Source organism: Rhinolophus sinicus, linkage group LG06, assembly GCF_036562045.2.
Source record: "Rhinolophus sinicus isolate RSC01 linkage group LG06, ASM3656204v1, whole genome shotgun sequence".
In the NCBI taxonomy this organism is placed as follows: Eukaryota; Metazoa; Chordata; class Mammalia; order Chiroptera; family Rhinolophidae; genus Rhinolophus; species Rhinolophus sinicus.
Window position 1 is genome coordinate 12,817,684 of NC_133756.1, and position 15,584 is coordinate 12,833,267.

The window sequence follows — 15,584 nt, forward strand, 5'->3', positions numbered from 1 at the left end:
CAACTGGATGAATAGTGTGTCACTTACTGGGAAAGGAGCTGTTTTGGACATGTTTTATTTGAGATGCCTACTAGTAGATGTCCAAACGACATTGTTAAGAGGCTGAATCTGGATTTCAGGTCGGTGGTAATAGTAGCAGGCTCAATCTTACTATTTGTAGGGTCTGGAGCAAGAACACAAATAGAGGCTCACATGTCTTAATTCTTTAGAGGTTATAACCAAGCTAATAACACACAGTTAGGTAAAACATCTTCTATCCTTCTACGTTGATAAATATACCGTTACAACAATAAAATTGAAAAAGACACATTGTATAGCTGTAATTTTTTTTTTTTTTTTTTTTTAATTGGGGAAGGGGAACAGGACTTTATTGGGGAACAATGGTCAAATTGTTGTCCTTTCAATCTTAGTTGTGGAGGGTTCTGTTCAGCTTCAAGTTGTTGTTCTTTCAGTCTTAGTTGTGGAGGGCGCAGCTCACAGCTCCAGGTCCAGTTGCTGTTGCTAGTTGCAGGGGGCACAGCCCACCATCCCTTGCGGGAGTCGAACCGGCAACCTTGTGGTTGAGAGGACGTGCTCCAACCAACTGAGCCATCCGGGAGCTCAGCGGCAGCTCAGCTCAAAGTGCCGTGTTCAATTTTAGTTGCAGGGGGTGCTGCCCACCATCCCTTGCGGGAGTCAAGGAATTGAACTGGCAACCTTGTGGTTGAGAGCCCGTGCTCCAACCAACAACTGAGCCACTCGGGAGGCAGCTCAGCTCAAGGTGCTGTGTTCAATCTTAGTTGCAGGGGGCAGAGCCCACCATCCCTTGCGGGACTCGAGGAATTGAACTGGCAACCTTGTGGTTGAGAGCCCACTGGCTCATGTGGGAATCGAACCGGCAGCCTTCGGAGTTAGGAGCACGGAGCTCTAACCGCCTGAGCCACCGGGCCGGCCCCAGCTGTAATTTTTATGACTGAATATTGGCAAAATATCAAATATGACTGAATTTAATTATTGTGCATGTCTGGGTCTTATATTGACAGGCCAGTGATGTTTAGATAAATTATAAAGTATAATTGATAAATACATAGTTATTTCATACAACTAATTTTTTTTGCCTTAGCAAAATTACTACTTAAACATTTTTATAATAAAATTTTTCATAGTTTGTGTCTATGGTAATAATGGGCTAAAAAGGATTTAAAATAAAATGTAATTTATTCAGAGTGTACAAAACAAATATATTTTGATACAAAGTTAAATTGTAACATGTCAAAAATTGTTTTTCATATGTTTTCAGAAAAGTTATTTTCATCTTAAAACATTCAAATTATTATAATTAAGATGAAAAATAGAAAATACAAATATACCAAAATTTTAAATCAAAATTATATAAATAATGCTGAAAATATAAATTTAATTTTAAAAAAGTAAATTAAGTCTTATTAAATATTTTTATACTAATAAAATTATTCCTAATGCTAGCATTCATTGTTCCTCTATTGGTAATGTAAAGGATCAGTCTTGCTCTTCACTCATGTTACATCTCGACAGATATATATGCCTATAAAATTTAAGGGTCATAGGAATGATTTAATATTGCAAAATTTTGTTCAGCCACCATGGGAAATGTTGTTTTAGAACCATAAACTGGAACATAAAGAGGCAATTTAAAAAAGGAACATTCACTACTACTACTGGGAAACAATATTTGATTATGCAAGAATATATTGCATTTGTACTATCTGAGAGGAAGGGCACGACAAATTAATTTGTGTTTTCTCTTACCTCTTACCTAAGCGCTTCTGCTGTTCACATTCTTTTGGCACTTCAAAGCTGTTCTTGTTTCTCTTAAGTGGCACAACGCAAAACTTTAAAGGCATTAGGAGGCAATTGCCTTTTAGTTTTTTTATATTGTGGTAAAATTTGCCATTTTAACGATTTTTTAAGTTTATAGTTCAGTGGCATTAAGTACTTTCTCATTATTGTGCAATCATCACCACCATCCTCTTCCATAACTTTTTTGATCTTCCCAAATTGAAACTCCTTACCTATTAAACGCTAACTCCCCATTCTCCCCTCCCCAGCTCTTTGCAGCCACCATTCTACTTCCTGTCTCTATGATTTTGACACTGTAGGTACCTCACATAGGTGGGATCATACAGTATTTGTCTCTTTGTGATGAATGTATTTCATTCAGCATAATATCTTCAAGGTTCATCTATAGTGCAACATGTGTCAGAATTTCTTTTTTTCTGATTTAATAAAGTTTTATTTTTCAAAACGTCCAGTTGGTGGGACCTGTTGTTCATGCACTTCACCAGCAGCTGGGGCATCCCCACCCTTGGTGTTTCTGGTGTAAATGACTTGAGTTCTGTGCTTTGAAACTACTTTAACAAGTCCTTTCCTAAGGAGTTCCTGAAGGGCTGCCCTGGCCAAGGAACCACGATCTTCAGTCTCTCAGAGACAACAGCTGGGGTTATAAGCTTATAGTTGGGAACTTCCTTACGGAGTTTGTCATAAGCTTGTCCCAAACTTTGCCTTTGGATCACTTCTTTTTGGCCTCGCCTCCAGATTTGTTCACTGGATCTTTCTTTCTTGGCCGACTTTCTGGTATCTTTCTTCTTCTTGTCCTTTGGTGGCATAGCCAAGCTGGGAGAGCTTCCGATACCACTGCAGCCTAAGATGTTGGATAAAAAGGGAATTTCCTTTCTTTTTAAGGCTAAATATTCCATTGTATATATAGACCACATTTTGTTTATCCATTCATCGATGGACACTTGATTATTTCCACTTTTTGGATTTTATTAATAATACTGTTGTGACTATGAGTACATAAATATCTGTTTAAGTCCTTGCTTTCAATTCTTTTGGTGCCTTTCAGTTTTAGACCACAGAACAAGAGATGTGGAGAAGTTCCCTGGAGTCTGAATAGTGGCAGTTATTAGGTATGTCCGGCTCGGTGACCCGATTATGATAAAAGATCATCGTAAGGACTCAGGTGGACAGGAGCCTCTCTGGCCAGTTTTGCCAGTCTGTTGCCAAGGCAGCTGTTGGGAAGACCCGGAGAGGAGGAGCGTCCTGAGTGCAAGTGACGGAATTCGGCGGGCGCCAGCGTCGCCAGGGAGTGCGTCACCACGCGCGGTCGAACGGGGGCGGGGCCAGGTTTGAGTCACGTGGCTTGGTTGCCTACGCGCTGCTGGGCCGTGGGAAGATGGCGGACGGAAAGGGAGACGCCGCCACCGCTGCCGGGGCTGGGGCTGGGGCTGAGGCTCCGGCTGGGGCCGGAGCCGGAGACGGAACGGAGACTGAATCCATGGCTCGAGGTCAGCGCCCCGCATCTCCGGCGCCAGGAGCCCCGGGACTGCGACCGTGTCTGTGGCAACTGGAGACGGAGCTGAGGGAGCAGGAGGTGTCGGAGGTCTCATCTTTGAGCTACTGCCGGAGCTTCTGCCAGGTGAGGGGCTGACTGGCTGGCTGAGGGCGGCGGGGCGGGGAGGCCAGGGGAAAAGGCCCCAAATCCGTTGCCGCAGCCCCGGCCAGACTGAAAGGCTCTATCTCAGTGTCTCGCCGCGCCCCCGGGCCGGGGAGGCCCAGCTCGGAAGCTCAACCACTGGCCCCCCTCCGCCACTGCCCGACTTTAGCCACCGCCTGGGCGGGTTGCGCTGGGCCAGACTGAGAGCTCTGAGGGCCCTGGCGGCTCCCTGGAAGGGCCGTGCCCTGTCGCCGTTGCCTGTGCCCCCGGCCGGGTGGCTGGAGCGCCATTGCCCGCTGAAGGATTGATTGCTAGTCCTGCCAGGAGATCCTTTTTTGAGTAGCGTGCAGATTTCCAAAATGGAAAACCTGTTTTTTGTGGGGGTTTTTCCCCCCTGAATAATCCGGAGATACATGTTGGGGCCAGAGACTTATCTTTAGAGTCAGCGTCTACTGGGTCCTTGAAAGGTATGACAGTTGGCTTTGAAAGGCGTCTTAGGGCTTTCTGGTTAGGGATTGCGGGGTTGGTTGTTTGGTTTTGCTTTTTTTTTTTTTTGGACATTTAAGCCGTTCTTTCGACTCTTTTGTATTCCCTCGAGGATTGTGCTACCAGGAATTAGGCTGGTGAGCCTTGTAGGGATTCTTAAGATCTCCGAGTAGAGGAGAGTCGAGAAAGATGTGGAGTGTGGTCTCTTTGGCAGTCGTTATGACCATTTCTGTGCCATAGTGGGTTCTAACCCGTGATTACGTATTTATTGGTATGTTTTTAGTCTGCATGATCGCTCCGAGATTTTTCTCAATGTTTTCGAGTCCTCTATAAATTTAAAGATGCATGCCGTTCCTATTTCTACTTCTGTTACCCGGGTTTCAGAGCCACCCCTCTGCTCCTCACCTGGTATACCTTAGAGAATGCAAAATAATCATAGAATATTGGCAGTTGGACTCTTAATAAGGAGTTGACTATGTTGAATAAATTGTGGTGTTCCAAGCTTATAATTTTGTGGGACAATTTGCTTTGTTGGTCCGGAGCACTTGCTTGATTGCCTTTCTAGAAGCCCCTCATCTCTGGAATTTTGTCCTTGCTAATCTTTTCCATACATTGTATCACTCCAGTTTTTATGTCTACAACCTGCAGCATTTCCCTGCACCATGAAGTGTTAAGGTGTAATTGTTCTTTGCCTATTCACTAGTAATGATCATTTGTACTTACTACACACATCTATTCTACAAACTTTTACTGACTCCATAGGATGGTGCCAAGCACTTACCCAAGTGCTGAGGAAACATGAATAAGACAACATTTACCCTTGATGAATTTACAGTTGGGAGGAGCTGGTAGAAATAACTGAATTTCCAGTGCAGTTTTGGTAATGATGGGAAAGGAGGTAGAGATAGTGGTGAAGGAAAGCCCTCATGGAACATCCTAATGAGAACGATAATTAACCAGTAAAAATAAAAAGATTAGCTATAGATTGCAATATGTGCTTAGAAAGAAGTAACTGGGAGAGACCACTTCAGATATGGTGGTCAGGGAAGGCCCCATAGCTGAAAAGATGAAAATGAGCCATGTGAATGTTTGCCGTGTGTGTGTGTGTGTGTGTGTGTGTGTGTGTGTGTGTGTGTGTGTGTGTGTGTGTGTAGCATTCCAGTGCCACAGGTGGAGATGAGAAGGAACACAAAGCTTTGGGAGAAAGGGGAGCTACTTGGTCAAGGAGTAGTGAGGAGGAAGGCAGAATTGTGGATTTGGCTTAAGACTTCCAAGATTAAGTTGTTTTCCTAGAAAGAGAACAAGAATGAATGTAACCAAATTGAAACTTGTCAGAGGATATCATATACATATTCTTCTGTATGCCTAGTTCTGGCAGCTCTGATTGTGTTTTAAATGAATGTTTTAATGTCTTGAGTCTTAGTCACACCTAGAGATGTGAGGGCACAGAAGATTTTTAAAAAGAAAGTACTTTTGTAATTTGTCTTTTCTGTGATTTTTTTTTGGCCTAAAATTTCTCCCAAAACATTTTTTTGGACTAATAAATGAAATAAAAGGTGTTCTATGATGGTATGTTGTAGTAGGAAGCATGTAAGATTGGGAGTTAGTTGGATCTTAATTGTGACTACCATTTGTTAGCTGATAACCTTGGGCAAACTATGATTGTGAAATTATATTTTGTTTTCTGATCTTTATCTCCTTTTAATACGTTATACAAACAGTAGAATAGAAAGTTTATATACAACTGTTTACAATATCACAGTATTTTTGTCACATTTTTTTCCAATAGCCCAGATAAAGTCAACTTAGAGTATTCTTGCTCCCCAGATACAGAAAAAATTTTTTTTAATTTTTATGATGAAGCAGGAAAAATTTCACCATTCAAATTTGGTTTAATAAGTCTTGGTTTCACATTTAAAAGCCATCCTTTTAAGAAATGCTGCTTGTGTGTGTGACTGACATACTGATGTTGGAAACCTGCTCTCTTGGAGTACATAATGTGTAAAGATAGGTACTAGTAGCATTACATGATAATGTCATAAAGGCCTGACCTGTGCTCTCTGGGATGCTTAATTGCCACAAGTGTGTTTTCATCAGGTGTTTAGTTTACAAATGTTATCCTGGAGACTTAGATTGTGCCAAGTAGATCCCTACTGCAGCAGACTGGGGCCATATCCACTTCATCTCTTACAGCACTTAAAAGAAATAGCTTTATCTTTGAAATCAAGAAATAAACTAACCTTTTAAAGGATAGAGAAGCTTGTCTCATTCTGGGCTGTGTTCAATTTTCAGAAGTTTGTGAAGATAATAAAAACAAAACTTCAGAAGTAATAGTTGCTAAGAAAATGGTACTTAGATCAAGTTGTATTCAGTGAAAATTTGTGTTCAGTGACTGTGGGATGTGGTTTTCTGTTTGTTTTGTTTTTTACTTCTTTCCCTCGGTTCCTTTTCTGAAAACAGTCTGCCAGACAGTGTGGATAAGATTAACTACAAAAAACAGTCTTCCTTTGTTTTGCTGAAAAATTGATGATATTCTCTCAAGTTTTTGCTGTATTTTGGGAACCAAGATTCATAAAGTTTTACAACTGGTTCTATTTGTAACACAAATTTTGAAGACTTTTAAAGTAGCCTTCATTAGCAAACTTGAAGTTACTCGGTGAATGATTATACTTTGAGACTTCCAGGCAAAGTACTTTCATGAGTAAACCTTGTATATACGAGACATTTTTAAGTTCTAGACTAACAGTGACTTTCTAAATTTTTAATTGTTAAAATAAGAAGTACTGCATATATGTATTGCAGTTTTTCTAGATTAATGATTGAATACATAGGGTCTAAATCAGATAGGCATACTTGGCTTCACCATTTAAACTGTCTGACCATGGGCAATTTGTTTTTTAAACCTTAGTTTTCTCATTTGCAAATGGAATAATAATAGTACTTATTGTTCTCTGTGTAAATACATTGTTGTGTGGACTAAATAAGACAATCTCTGTAAAAAACAATGCCCTCGCAATTGTCTGAGTTATCCAGATTTCTTAGCTTTGGAATAAAAAGCCTTCAAAAACTTGCCCATAACTTACTTTTCAGCTCTTTACCTAGACAATCCCATTGTCCCAACCCCACTCTTACTTATTTAGGGGTACTTGGAGTCCATGAACCAAAGTGTTATCACTGTCACTTCTGTGAGTAAACTTTTGCCTATGAATTTCCAAGTGCATTATATTGGGAAAGTTGATCTTAATTTTCATTTGATTCTTCAAAATTCAAGACACATGTTAGGCTTTCAGTAAATATTTACCAACTGACTCATCTCCAAAGGGATAGAATGACTACTTTAACAAGATCTCAGGTCATCAAGCATTCTTACATCTTTCCCTTTCATTGTGCTGCTCTATCCTTTTCACTCATTTTCTGCATGGTGATTTTTCCTTCTTTAGGGCCCAGTGCAAATGTCGCTTCCTCTGTGAATGTTCTCTGATTTCACTAAATAGATTTCCTTATAGTTGTTTATGTTCTTTTGATACTTTGTACATACTGATGGTTTCAACTCTTGTTTTTGTTGTTGTCACTGTCTCAGTTCAGGCTTCATAATATCCTACTGCAACAACCTCTTCACAGTTTTCTCTTGCCTTCTGACTGGCCTTATCTACAATCCAGTTTGGTGTTCTTTCTAAATTGTAAATATAATGTTGTTAGTCACTTTATTCCCTAAAATTCTTTAAATGGTTTCTTGCCCTGAAGGCAAGATGAAATTCAGAATCATTAGCCTAGTATGTGAAAGCTTTTAGAATCAAGACCTCTTCCTCCCCAGCTCCCACCTTTCCAGCCTCTTTTTTTTTGTCTACTTTCACCACAGTGTCTCAGGTGGCCTGATTAATCCCAGGGCCCTCCCTTCCCCATCTGCCTATTTATCCTTTTAAGACCTGACTCAAATATTAACTGTCTTTCAGAACCATTTTTTATTTCAGCAGGTGGAATGGTGCGGTTCTTTCACTTAGTGTGCTCTGTTAGCATCTCGTACATAAGCCTGGTGCCTGAATATTTGTTTCCATGTCATGCTTGTCTCTTGTGTTGACTAGTAAGCCAGTAAGAGTGTGGGTCTTGTTTAGTTTTTTTGTTTGTTTGTTTTTGGTATTCTTGGTATCTAGCAATTAATACAGTGCCGGACACACAAAACTAATTTGTTGAATGAATTATTAATATATTGTAGGGACTGCATGATATACTCAAGAGATGAGTACTTCAAAAGGAACACCTGATGTAAAATCTTGTGTTAAAAATCAGTTTATACATTCATATAATAATGGACATATTTACACATGTGGAATGAAGTATAGTGTTGATGGAGGGAGAAAATGGGAGGCATTACAGTATTGAGAAAGAGTTAGCAGCCTAATAGGACAACAGTGTGGCAATGTGGAGATGGGGAGGATCAGTCTGCCTTGAGGTTGGTAGCCGTGAATATTCTTGAGGTTTACCTCTCATTTATTTTAAAGGATTTTTGACGCATTCGCATTTCTTCTTGTACTGCCATCTCTTGGAAGATGTCTAAATAGAAACTAGATAACAGGTAGTTATAATAGCAGAAGTTAGCTTTGCAGTGCGTTTGACCAAAACATATTATAAATGTGACCTGTGAAGCAGTGGGAACTTTGGGTGCTATAACTTACTGTGGTACCACCAGGTCTCTTGCTGTGTACTGTGACCCCTAGTGATTTCTGTGTCTACCTGTCGATCATGCTCTTCTGAACAATGTTAATAAAAAAATCTGAATAGAAAGCACCACTTACTTCAAGACTGCAAAGGCATTGGTATATTACTATGTACTTTGTTTTCATTCAGTTCTAGACACTGTCACCTTTCCCAGAGGCCTTTTTGACTATCTTATCTAAAACAGCATGTCCCCATCTTCTAACTCCTTAACACTGCTTTATACTTCTTCACTACTTTATACTATCTGACATGTTTGTTTGTCTGTCTTCTCTCCTGGAGTGTAAGCATCGTGAGGCTGTTGACTGTTTTGTTTACCTAATGTCTAGAATAATCCCTAGCACTTAATGGTTACTCAGTATTCATTGATCTTTTATCTCCTCCCTTCCTTAAATTCCTGACTACTTAAGGGTAACAGTTGCAAGTCCTACCTGTCTTTATCAAGAAACAGGGACCTTGTTTTGTCAGCCAGTTTAAGCTGCTTCCCAGCAGGGGTCAGACCTTATTGTTCTTAGTATCTTCATTACCTAAGAGTAGAACCTCATTTTTATTTTATGTTTTCTAAGAATTTCCTGTGGTAGCTTATATTCCATAAATATTTAAAGTACTGACTTTTTCCACAAGGTTTGCATAGCCAGATTGAAGCATTTATTTTGGATATGATTGACATCATTTTGGAAAACCTGAACCACAGATAAGGGATTGAGCAAGATGGTATAAAAAAATAAGTTCCTAAAACTTTCATTTTAGACATAAAGCCAGTATACAAACCAGTATATGAAAAATTAGAGGGGCTATTTAAGTTATTGAGCATCTTTTATGTGCCAAGCACTCGGGTAGGTGGTGTTATTTTTATTTTACAGATTGAAAATTGAGGACCAGGGAAATTAAGTAACTTTTCCAGGGTCACATGATAGTAAGCTGTGGCAAAGTCTTTAGATTCCAGAGCCCATCTATTTCTCCTGTATCAGCATTTCCTAAACTGTTTTGTTCGTGTGTGTGCGCGTGTGTGTGCGTCTACTTCTTGAAATAAGGATTCTGTGTTCATATAAGTTGGGATAAGTGGATTTTTTTCTCTGTACCACTTGTTTAATACTAGCTCTTTTAAAACATGAACCTGAAAGCGTGTGTTTTTTTTAAATAGTTGACATTCGATACTATTTTATATTAGTTTCAAGTGTACAGTAGGATAGTTGGAGATTTATATAATTTATGCAGTGATCGCCTCTATTAGTCTAGTACCCACCTGGCACTATACATAGTTATAACATTGACTATATTTTTTAATGTGTCTTTTATATTTAAGGTGTATTGTGAATCTCCTAGAGAGACATTAAGTGTTGTATAGCATTTGCCAAATTTAGCAGGTTCAAAACATTTAACATTTTACCATGTTCTAAACCCTATACCAGCCCCAAAGTCACTTGCTTTTCTTTCATTATAATAAAGTGAAACATCATGAAGAGTTGATTGCTTTATGTTTCTGCACACCACTGAATTTTGATTCCCTAGTTTCAGCCTAAAATATGACTGAGTTTTCTATGAAAAAATTTCCTCCGAAGTCTGCGGATTTTAAGTTATTGTCACAGATGAAAAAATATTTCAATGTATAATTTTGGAAGTTGAAAATGAATTATATTTCAGACATATCTTGATTTCACATTTATTCAGGTTTACCAATATTTCTGCAACAAAGCTGGCTTGGGAACTAGTAATGTATTTGTCTATTTCTCATCACTTTTGTATTATGTCTGATTTCTCTAATGTGTTGTTTTGAGTACCTTACTGTGCTGACATTTGAGTTCAGAGTATTTTTACTCAAGGAAATAAACTGAGTGTCACATTAGCCAGCACAACAATGCTTCATTAATATGGGCACTTATAAGAATTATTACCAGATCTGATAGAATGAATGGACTAGCTGGAGAATTGCATTTTTATGCTATATGGTTGTATAAACAAGGCATATTTTTATTTGTGATTTCATTTTTTAACTTGCTTTTTTCATATATATATATTTAAAATATATACGGTATCTTAAAGTAGTAAAACTATGTATAATTTCCTGTGACTCCAATTAATACATGCTCATTCTAAAAGCTTAAGACAAGATGTTTAAATGCATAAAGCAGAAAGCGAAAGTATCATATAATCTCACTGTTAATAGCTTGGTGTTTTTATCTGATTTTTGAAAAAATACATATATAGTATGTGTGTATCTATAAATGTTAACATTTTTAATTGCCCAAGAAATTCGGGAATATATTATAATTGTAAAAAATTAGAACAATGTAAAAGAAGGAGACTAAAATATGAAAACTCTCACATACCCCCTTATACTCCAGTTCTACGTTTTCCTAGGTTAACAGTTTGGGAATGTATCCTTAAACAATTTTTCTGTATGATATGTACATATATGTACAATTTTAGGAAAATAGTGTCAAATTTACATACTAAAATTTGCTTTCACTTGATATATTGTAACCATCTTTCCATGTAGGATACATATTTACTACATTAAAAAAATAACTGTAGTATTTCATTGACAACTGCACTGATTTAAAATTCTGTAGATAGCAAAACCTTCAACACTCTTAATTAACAACAAATTAACTATAAAAGCAATGTTCAAGGCAAAATATATAATGCTATACAGAAAGGTTTAATGGAAAAGTGAAAACCCCCTCTGCCCTCAGTCCCTCTGTAGTCACTCCTCAGAGGAGTTAACAGTCTCTTATGTATTCTTAACAGCTTGTTTTTGCCACTTGGTACTCCTCTGCAATTTACTTTTTAATTTAATATATTGAAGACAATTTTCTATATCAGTACATGTTGAGCATGTACCATACTGAAACTATTTTTGTTCTTTTTTTTTGTTCTCACAAGTAACTTGCAGTGAACATCCTTAAACATTAAACATCGGTTATTTATATTGCCAGCATAAATATCTGAAATGAAATTTACTGGATTAAAGAGAATGTTTATTTTAAATTTTAATGGATACTGGCCTATAAAAAGTTGAATATGTATTTCCACCAATAGTGTTTGGGAGTCCCTGTTTCAATATATTCTTGCCAATCCTGGTGTTATTAAACTTTTTAATATTTGTCAATCTGATATTAAAAAATTGCTGTCACACTGTTATATTAATTTGCATTTTAACAGCATTTGGGTATTTTTTCATGTGTGTTAGATATTAAAACATTTTTCCTATGAGGTTTATTTTTACTTACATACCTGTATTTTAAATTGTTATTAGGTGAAAGTCATTAAAATTTGATTGTATCTAATCATCGAGTATAACCATGTAATTTTGAGATTCTGTGCTGCTTTGAAGTTCTCAAGAAGCAGAACATATGCAGCCTAATCTGAAGTCATTGGAATGTATGCTACAATTTAGTGATTGATTGTTGTGATAGATTTGTCAGTGTACTGATTTCCAACAAATATTTATTGATCTTTTATATATGGATGCTATTACATTCTGGGAAGACTAAGTCATAGCTGAATAACTGGAAATAGTGCTTTCCATTAGCTAACTTTTTCTTATATTGCTATCTTTATATGTTTTCAAATAAAGTACCACTGAATGGATGTATGACCTCGGGTCAAATCATTTTGTTAATTGGGGCCTCAAATTGCAGCTTAAATGAGATGACCTTTAAGGTTTGATTCTCCTCCAAAATTGTATAATTCTACTGGAAAACATTTGCTAAAGATTATTTTGTAAGTCATCTCCAAATATTTGTCTTGTGCATCTGTATTGAAATAAGTGAATATTTAATGTTTTGTTTATATAGTATCAATATATAAATGATAAGCAAACAGAAACATAAAAGGGATGAGATTTTTGAAAACTCATTTACATAAATAAAAGTATTAATTAATATTAGATCCTGCTCCCTGGTGGGTTATCAGTTACCCCTCTAAATGCCAACCAGTGGAAACCACTACAAATTTGAACTGAAATTATTTATTTGCATTAGTTGTTATGCTCACTCTCCTTACTTGGCTTTTCCTTCATAGCAAAATCCTGATTTCAGTGTTTAAAGAACTTGGTAAATGAAAATGTTAAACCTAGAGCAAATTATCCCATAAAGTTTAGCAGTAAATGTGGATAAAGCATCACATTCGGTCAGTCTCATGTTTTATTGTCTTATGAAATGGAGAACATATGCAATAGAAAGTAGATTTGACATTAAGTCACTTTAAATCCTTGTTCCAACACTGTGACTTTAAACATTGCCTTGGATCAATATTCTTGTCTGTAAAATTTGGGGTAATAGAAAGTTACCGCGTAGGTGGTTGTGAGGCCCCAATGGGACAGTATAACACTATCGGTAGCATAGCTTTTGGTAACAGATAGGTACACAGTGTCAGTTTCTTTATTTCCTTTCTATCCTGAATATTGTTTTAAAGAAGTATTTCATGTGGAGCACCTTTTCTCCATTTTTTTGTCAATGTACAGCCTATTAAAAGAAAAAAAGTTTCCTAGATGTTCACAGAGCATTAGCTAGTATAGTGTTAGATTCAGAGAGCCTATGATGGATGAGCTTTGTATACTGGAAATGTAATTTGCAGTTAATTTCTATTACATTGAAGCAATGTGAATGCCCTTTGGGTTTATAATGGTTGTAATGGGTTTGACCTGTTATAATCAACAGATCATTCTATATAAAATATTTTTTTATTCATTTGGCTATTGGTTTTAACTTGGTTTATTGTTTAGGATTTAAATTATGTATTTCATTTTGTTGAAATATGCATTTATCAAAAGTGATTTGAATTTATAACATAATTGGATTTGAGTCCCTGGGGGAAAGGTGGCCATATTTTCATAAAATCATAGAATCTTATTTTCGGGGGACAAATAATATTAGAGGTTATCTAGCCCATTCCATTTAAAACTTTTAAAGGTGAAACTCCCTCTTGGTCTAGAATGTTAGCTGAGCATCAGAATAGGTTATAATTTCATTAAAGTTCTGAACTTTGTCATATCTATTTACCACCAAACAAAATTCAGGACTAGTGTATCATTGTGATCTGGTATAAGCATCCTTCTAAAAAATATGATCTAAGCATTTCCTTTTTAAAATTTACACAAGTGCAGTTTGGTCAAAATGCTGCTCTCCTTTTTAGGGTTTGAATGAAGCAGTGAGAATTTGGAATCAAATCTACTTAGTTGAATTTGCTTTAGTAATGTATCAGGCATATTTCACTCTAATCAACGTGTACCTGTAAAACTGTCTTAATCAAATTTAAAGTTAGAAAATCCTTTAATAATAGTGCAAAGCATCAAAAGCAAGTAATTACAAAATACCTACTATGCTACTCAGTATGCTGGTTTCTGGTCTACAGGGATGAAAAAACAGATGTGGTTCTTGCCCTCTGTGAGTTTATTGTCTGGTGGAGAGGAAAAACATTAAACAATTTTTTATATTACATTTGCTTTTGATACCATAGTCAGTAGTCATAGTTTGATGACCATGTGTATTTATCTACCTTCCAACTAGTGTTTTAGGTAACAGGAGCATAAATAAGTAAAACAATTCCCAATGCCTGACTATTGCATAATAATTTTGAAGCCTAATATAAATGATTTTTAAATAGGCAACATTATTGCTCTTTGCCACTTGGTACAGATTATAAAGACATGATTTTCCATGCCATTTTTCTATAATCAGCTTAATTGGTGTTGGTTGCCAAACTCAAAATTTGAAGCAGGTGTGTGATTGAGGAGCGAAGACCCTACTAGTTTAAGGAAGAGCAGGAATGGCAGGCATCTATGTTAGACTGGATGAAGGGCTTTAATAAGATATTTTAGGTTTGGAAATGCCAAAAAATAAGTACCCTTTGACATCCCACAGCCATAAAACCTTTGAACCCAGGATATTATTACACAGAATTGGAAAGTTTTTGTCTATGTATGTAAGGCATATGTGCTCAGTTGTTTATAGAGGTTATTTGGGGATGAGGAGCAGAAGTGGAATTAGATAGAACCACTTCTTTATTGCATACAAAATTTTAAAGTGGGATTATGTATGAATTTTATTTGTGAATTTTTGTGTATTTCAGTATTTTTTCAAATAAAAATTTACAGGCAAAAACAGTGCTCTAAATATTGATATGAAAGGATAGCTAAGATCTGTTTAAAGAAAAAGTTTCAATGATGTATAGAAAGTTTTGAAAGACAATTACTAAAGTATTACCATTTGTTGCATTTCAGTGAAGAATTAGTGTAACATTCATTTATTTCTTGTGTTTTTATACAATTTGTACTTATATGTTACCATTTTAAATTAATTTTCATTTTATTAACTGTTATTTTAAGACTTGTCTTTGCTTCTCTCCTTTGTTAGATCCTCTGTTTCCTGGCCTCTGGCCTCTGTTTCCACGTATTTTTCTTGTTTTGAATGTAGGAGGATACCCTTTAGTAGCTTCCCAAGGTCTCTCCTCACCCTTGATTATGTTACTCTGGCTGGGTATAGGAGTCTAGATTGAAAATCAGTTCTGCTCAGAACTTTGAAGCTTGTGTTACTTTTTAAAAAATCAAGTATCTCCAACATACAAAGTAGTAAAGAGTATACTAAAATGAACACAACCTAAGAAATAAAGTGATTGAATGTTTTATCATTCCTCTGCATCTCTTTACTTTTTAAAATTTATTTGTGCATTTTAATGCAATGTGTATTCTTTTATGTTTTTCAGCATTACTTAAATGATGTACTTGTATGTATTCTTTTGAAGCTTTTAAAATTCAACATCATGTTTCTAAGATTTATCTGTGTTGGTATCTGTAACTTTGATGCAATTTTCACTGGTGTGCAGTATTTTATTATGTAAGTATATCACAGTTCATTTATCTATTCTTTTATTGATGGGCTTAGAGGCATTTACACTGGTGGGGTGGACATCTTTCAAAAATATCTTA

The 15,584-nt window shown here is 36.6% G+C and overlaps 1 protein-coding gene and 1 pseudogene across 2 annotated transcripts in view; one reads left to right on the forward strand and one right to left on the reverse strand.

Moving 5' to 3' along the window:
* Nucleotides 1-2,250: 2,250 nt before the first annotated feature.
* LOC109450116 (small ribosomal subunit protein eS25) lies at nt 2,251-2,824 on the reverse strand (annotated as a pseudogene).
* Nucleotides 2,825-3,157: 333 nt separating this feature from the next.
* RLF (RLF zinc finger) overlaps nt 3,158-15,584 on the forward strand; it is a 67,853-nt gene continuing 55,426 nt past the window's right edge. Inside the window, exon 1 of one of the 2 annotated variants that reach the window (XM_019737169.2) lies at nt 3,158-3,436. In XM_019737169.2, the coding sequence (XP_019592728.2) occupies nt 3,194-3,436 (243 nt within the window). In that variant the 5' untranslated portion in view covers nt 3,158-3,193. The remainder of the gene's footprint in view (nt 3,437-15,584) is intronic. The other variant, XM_074334481.1, reaches the window with a different exon arrangement.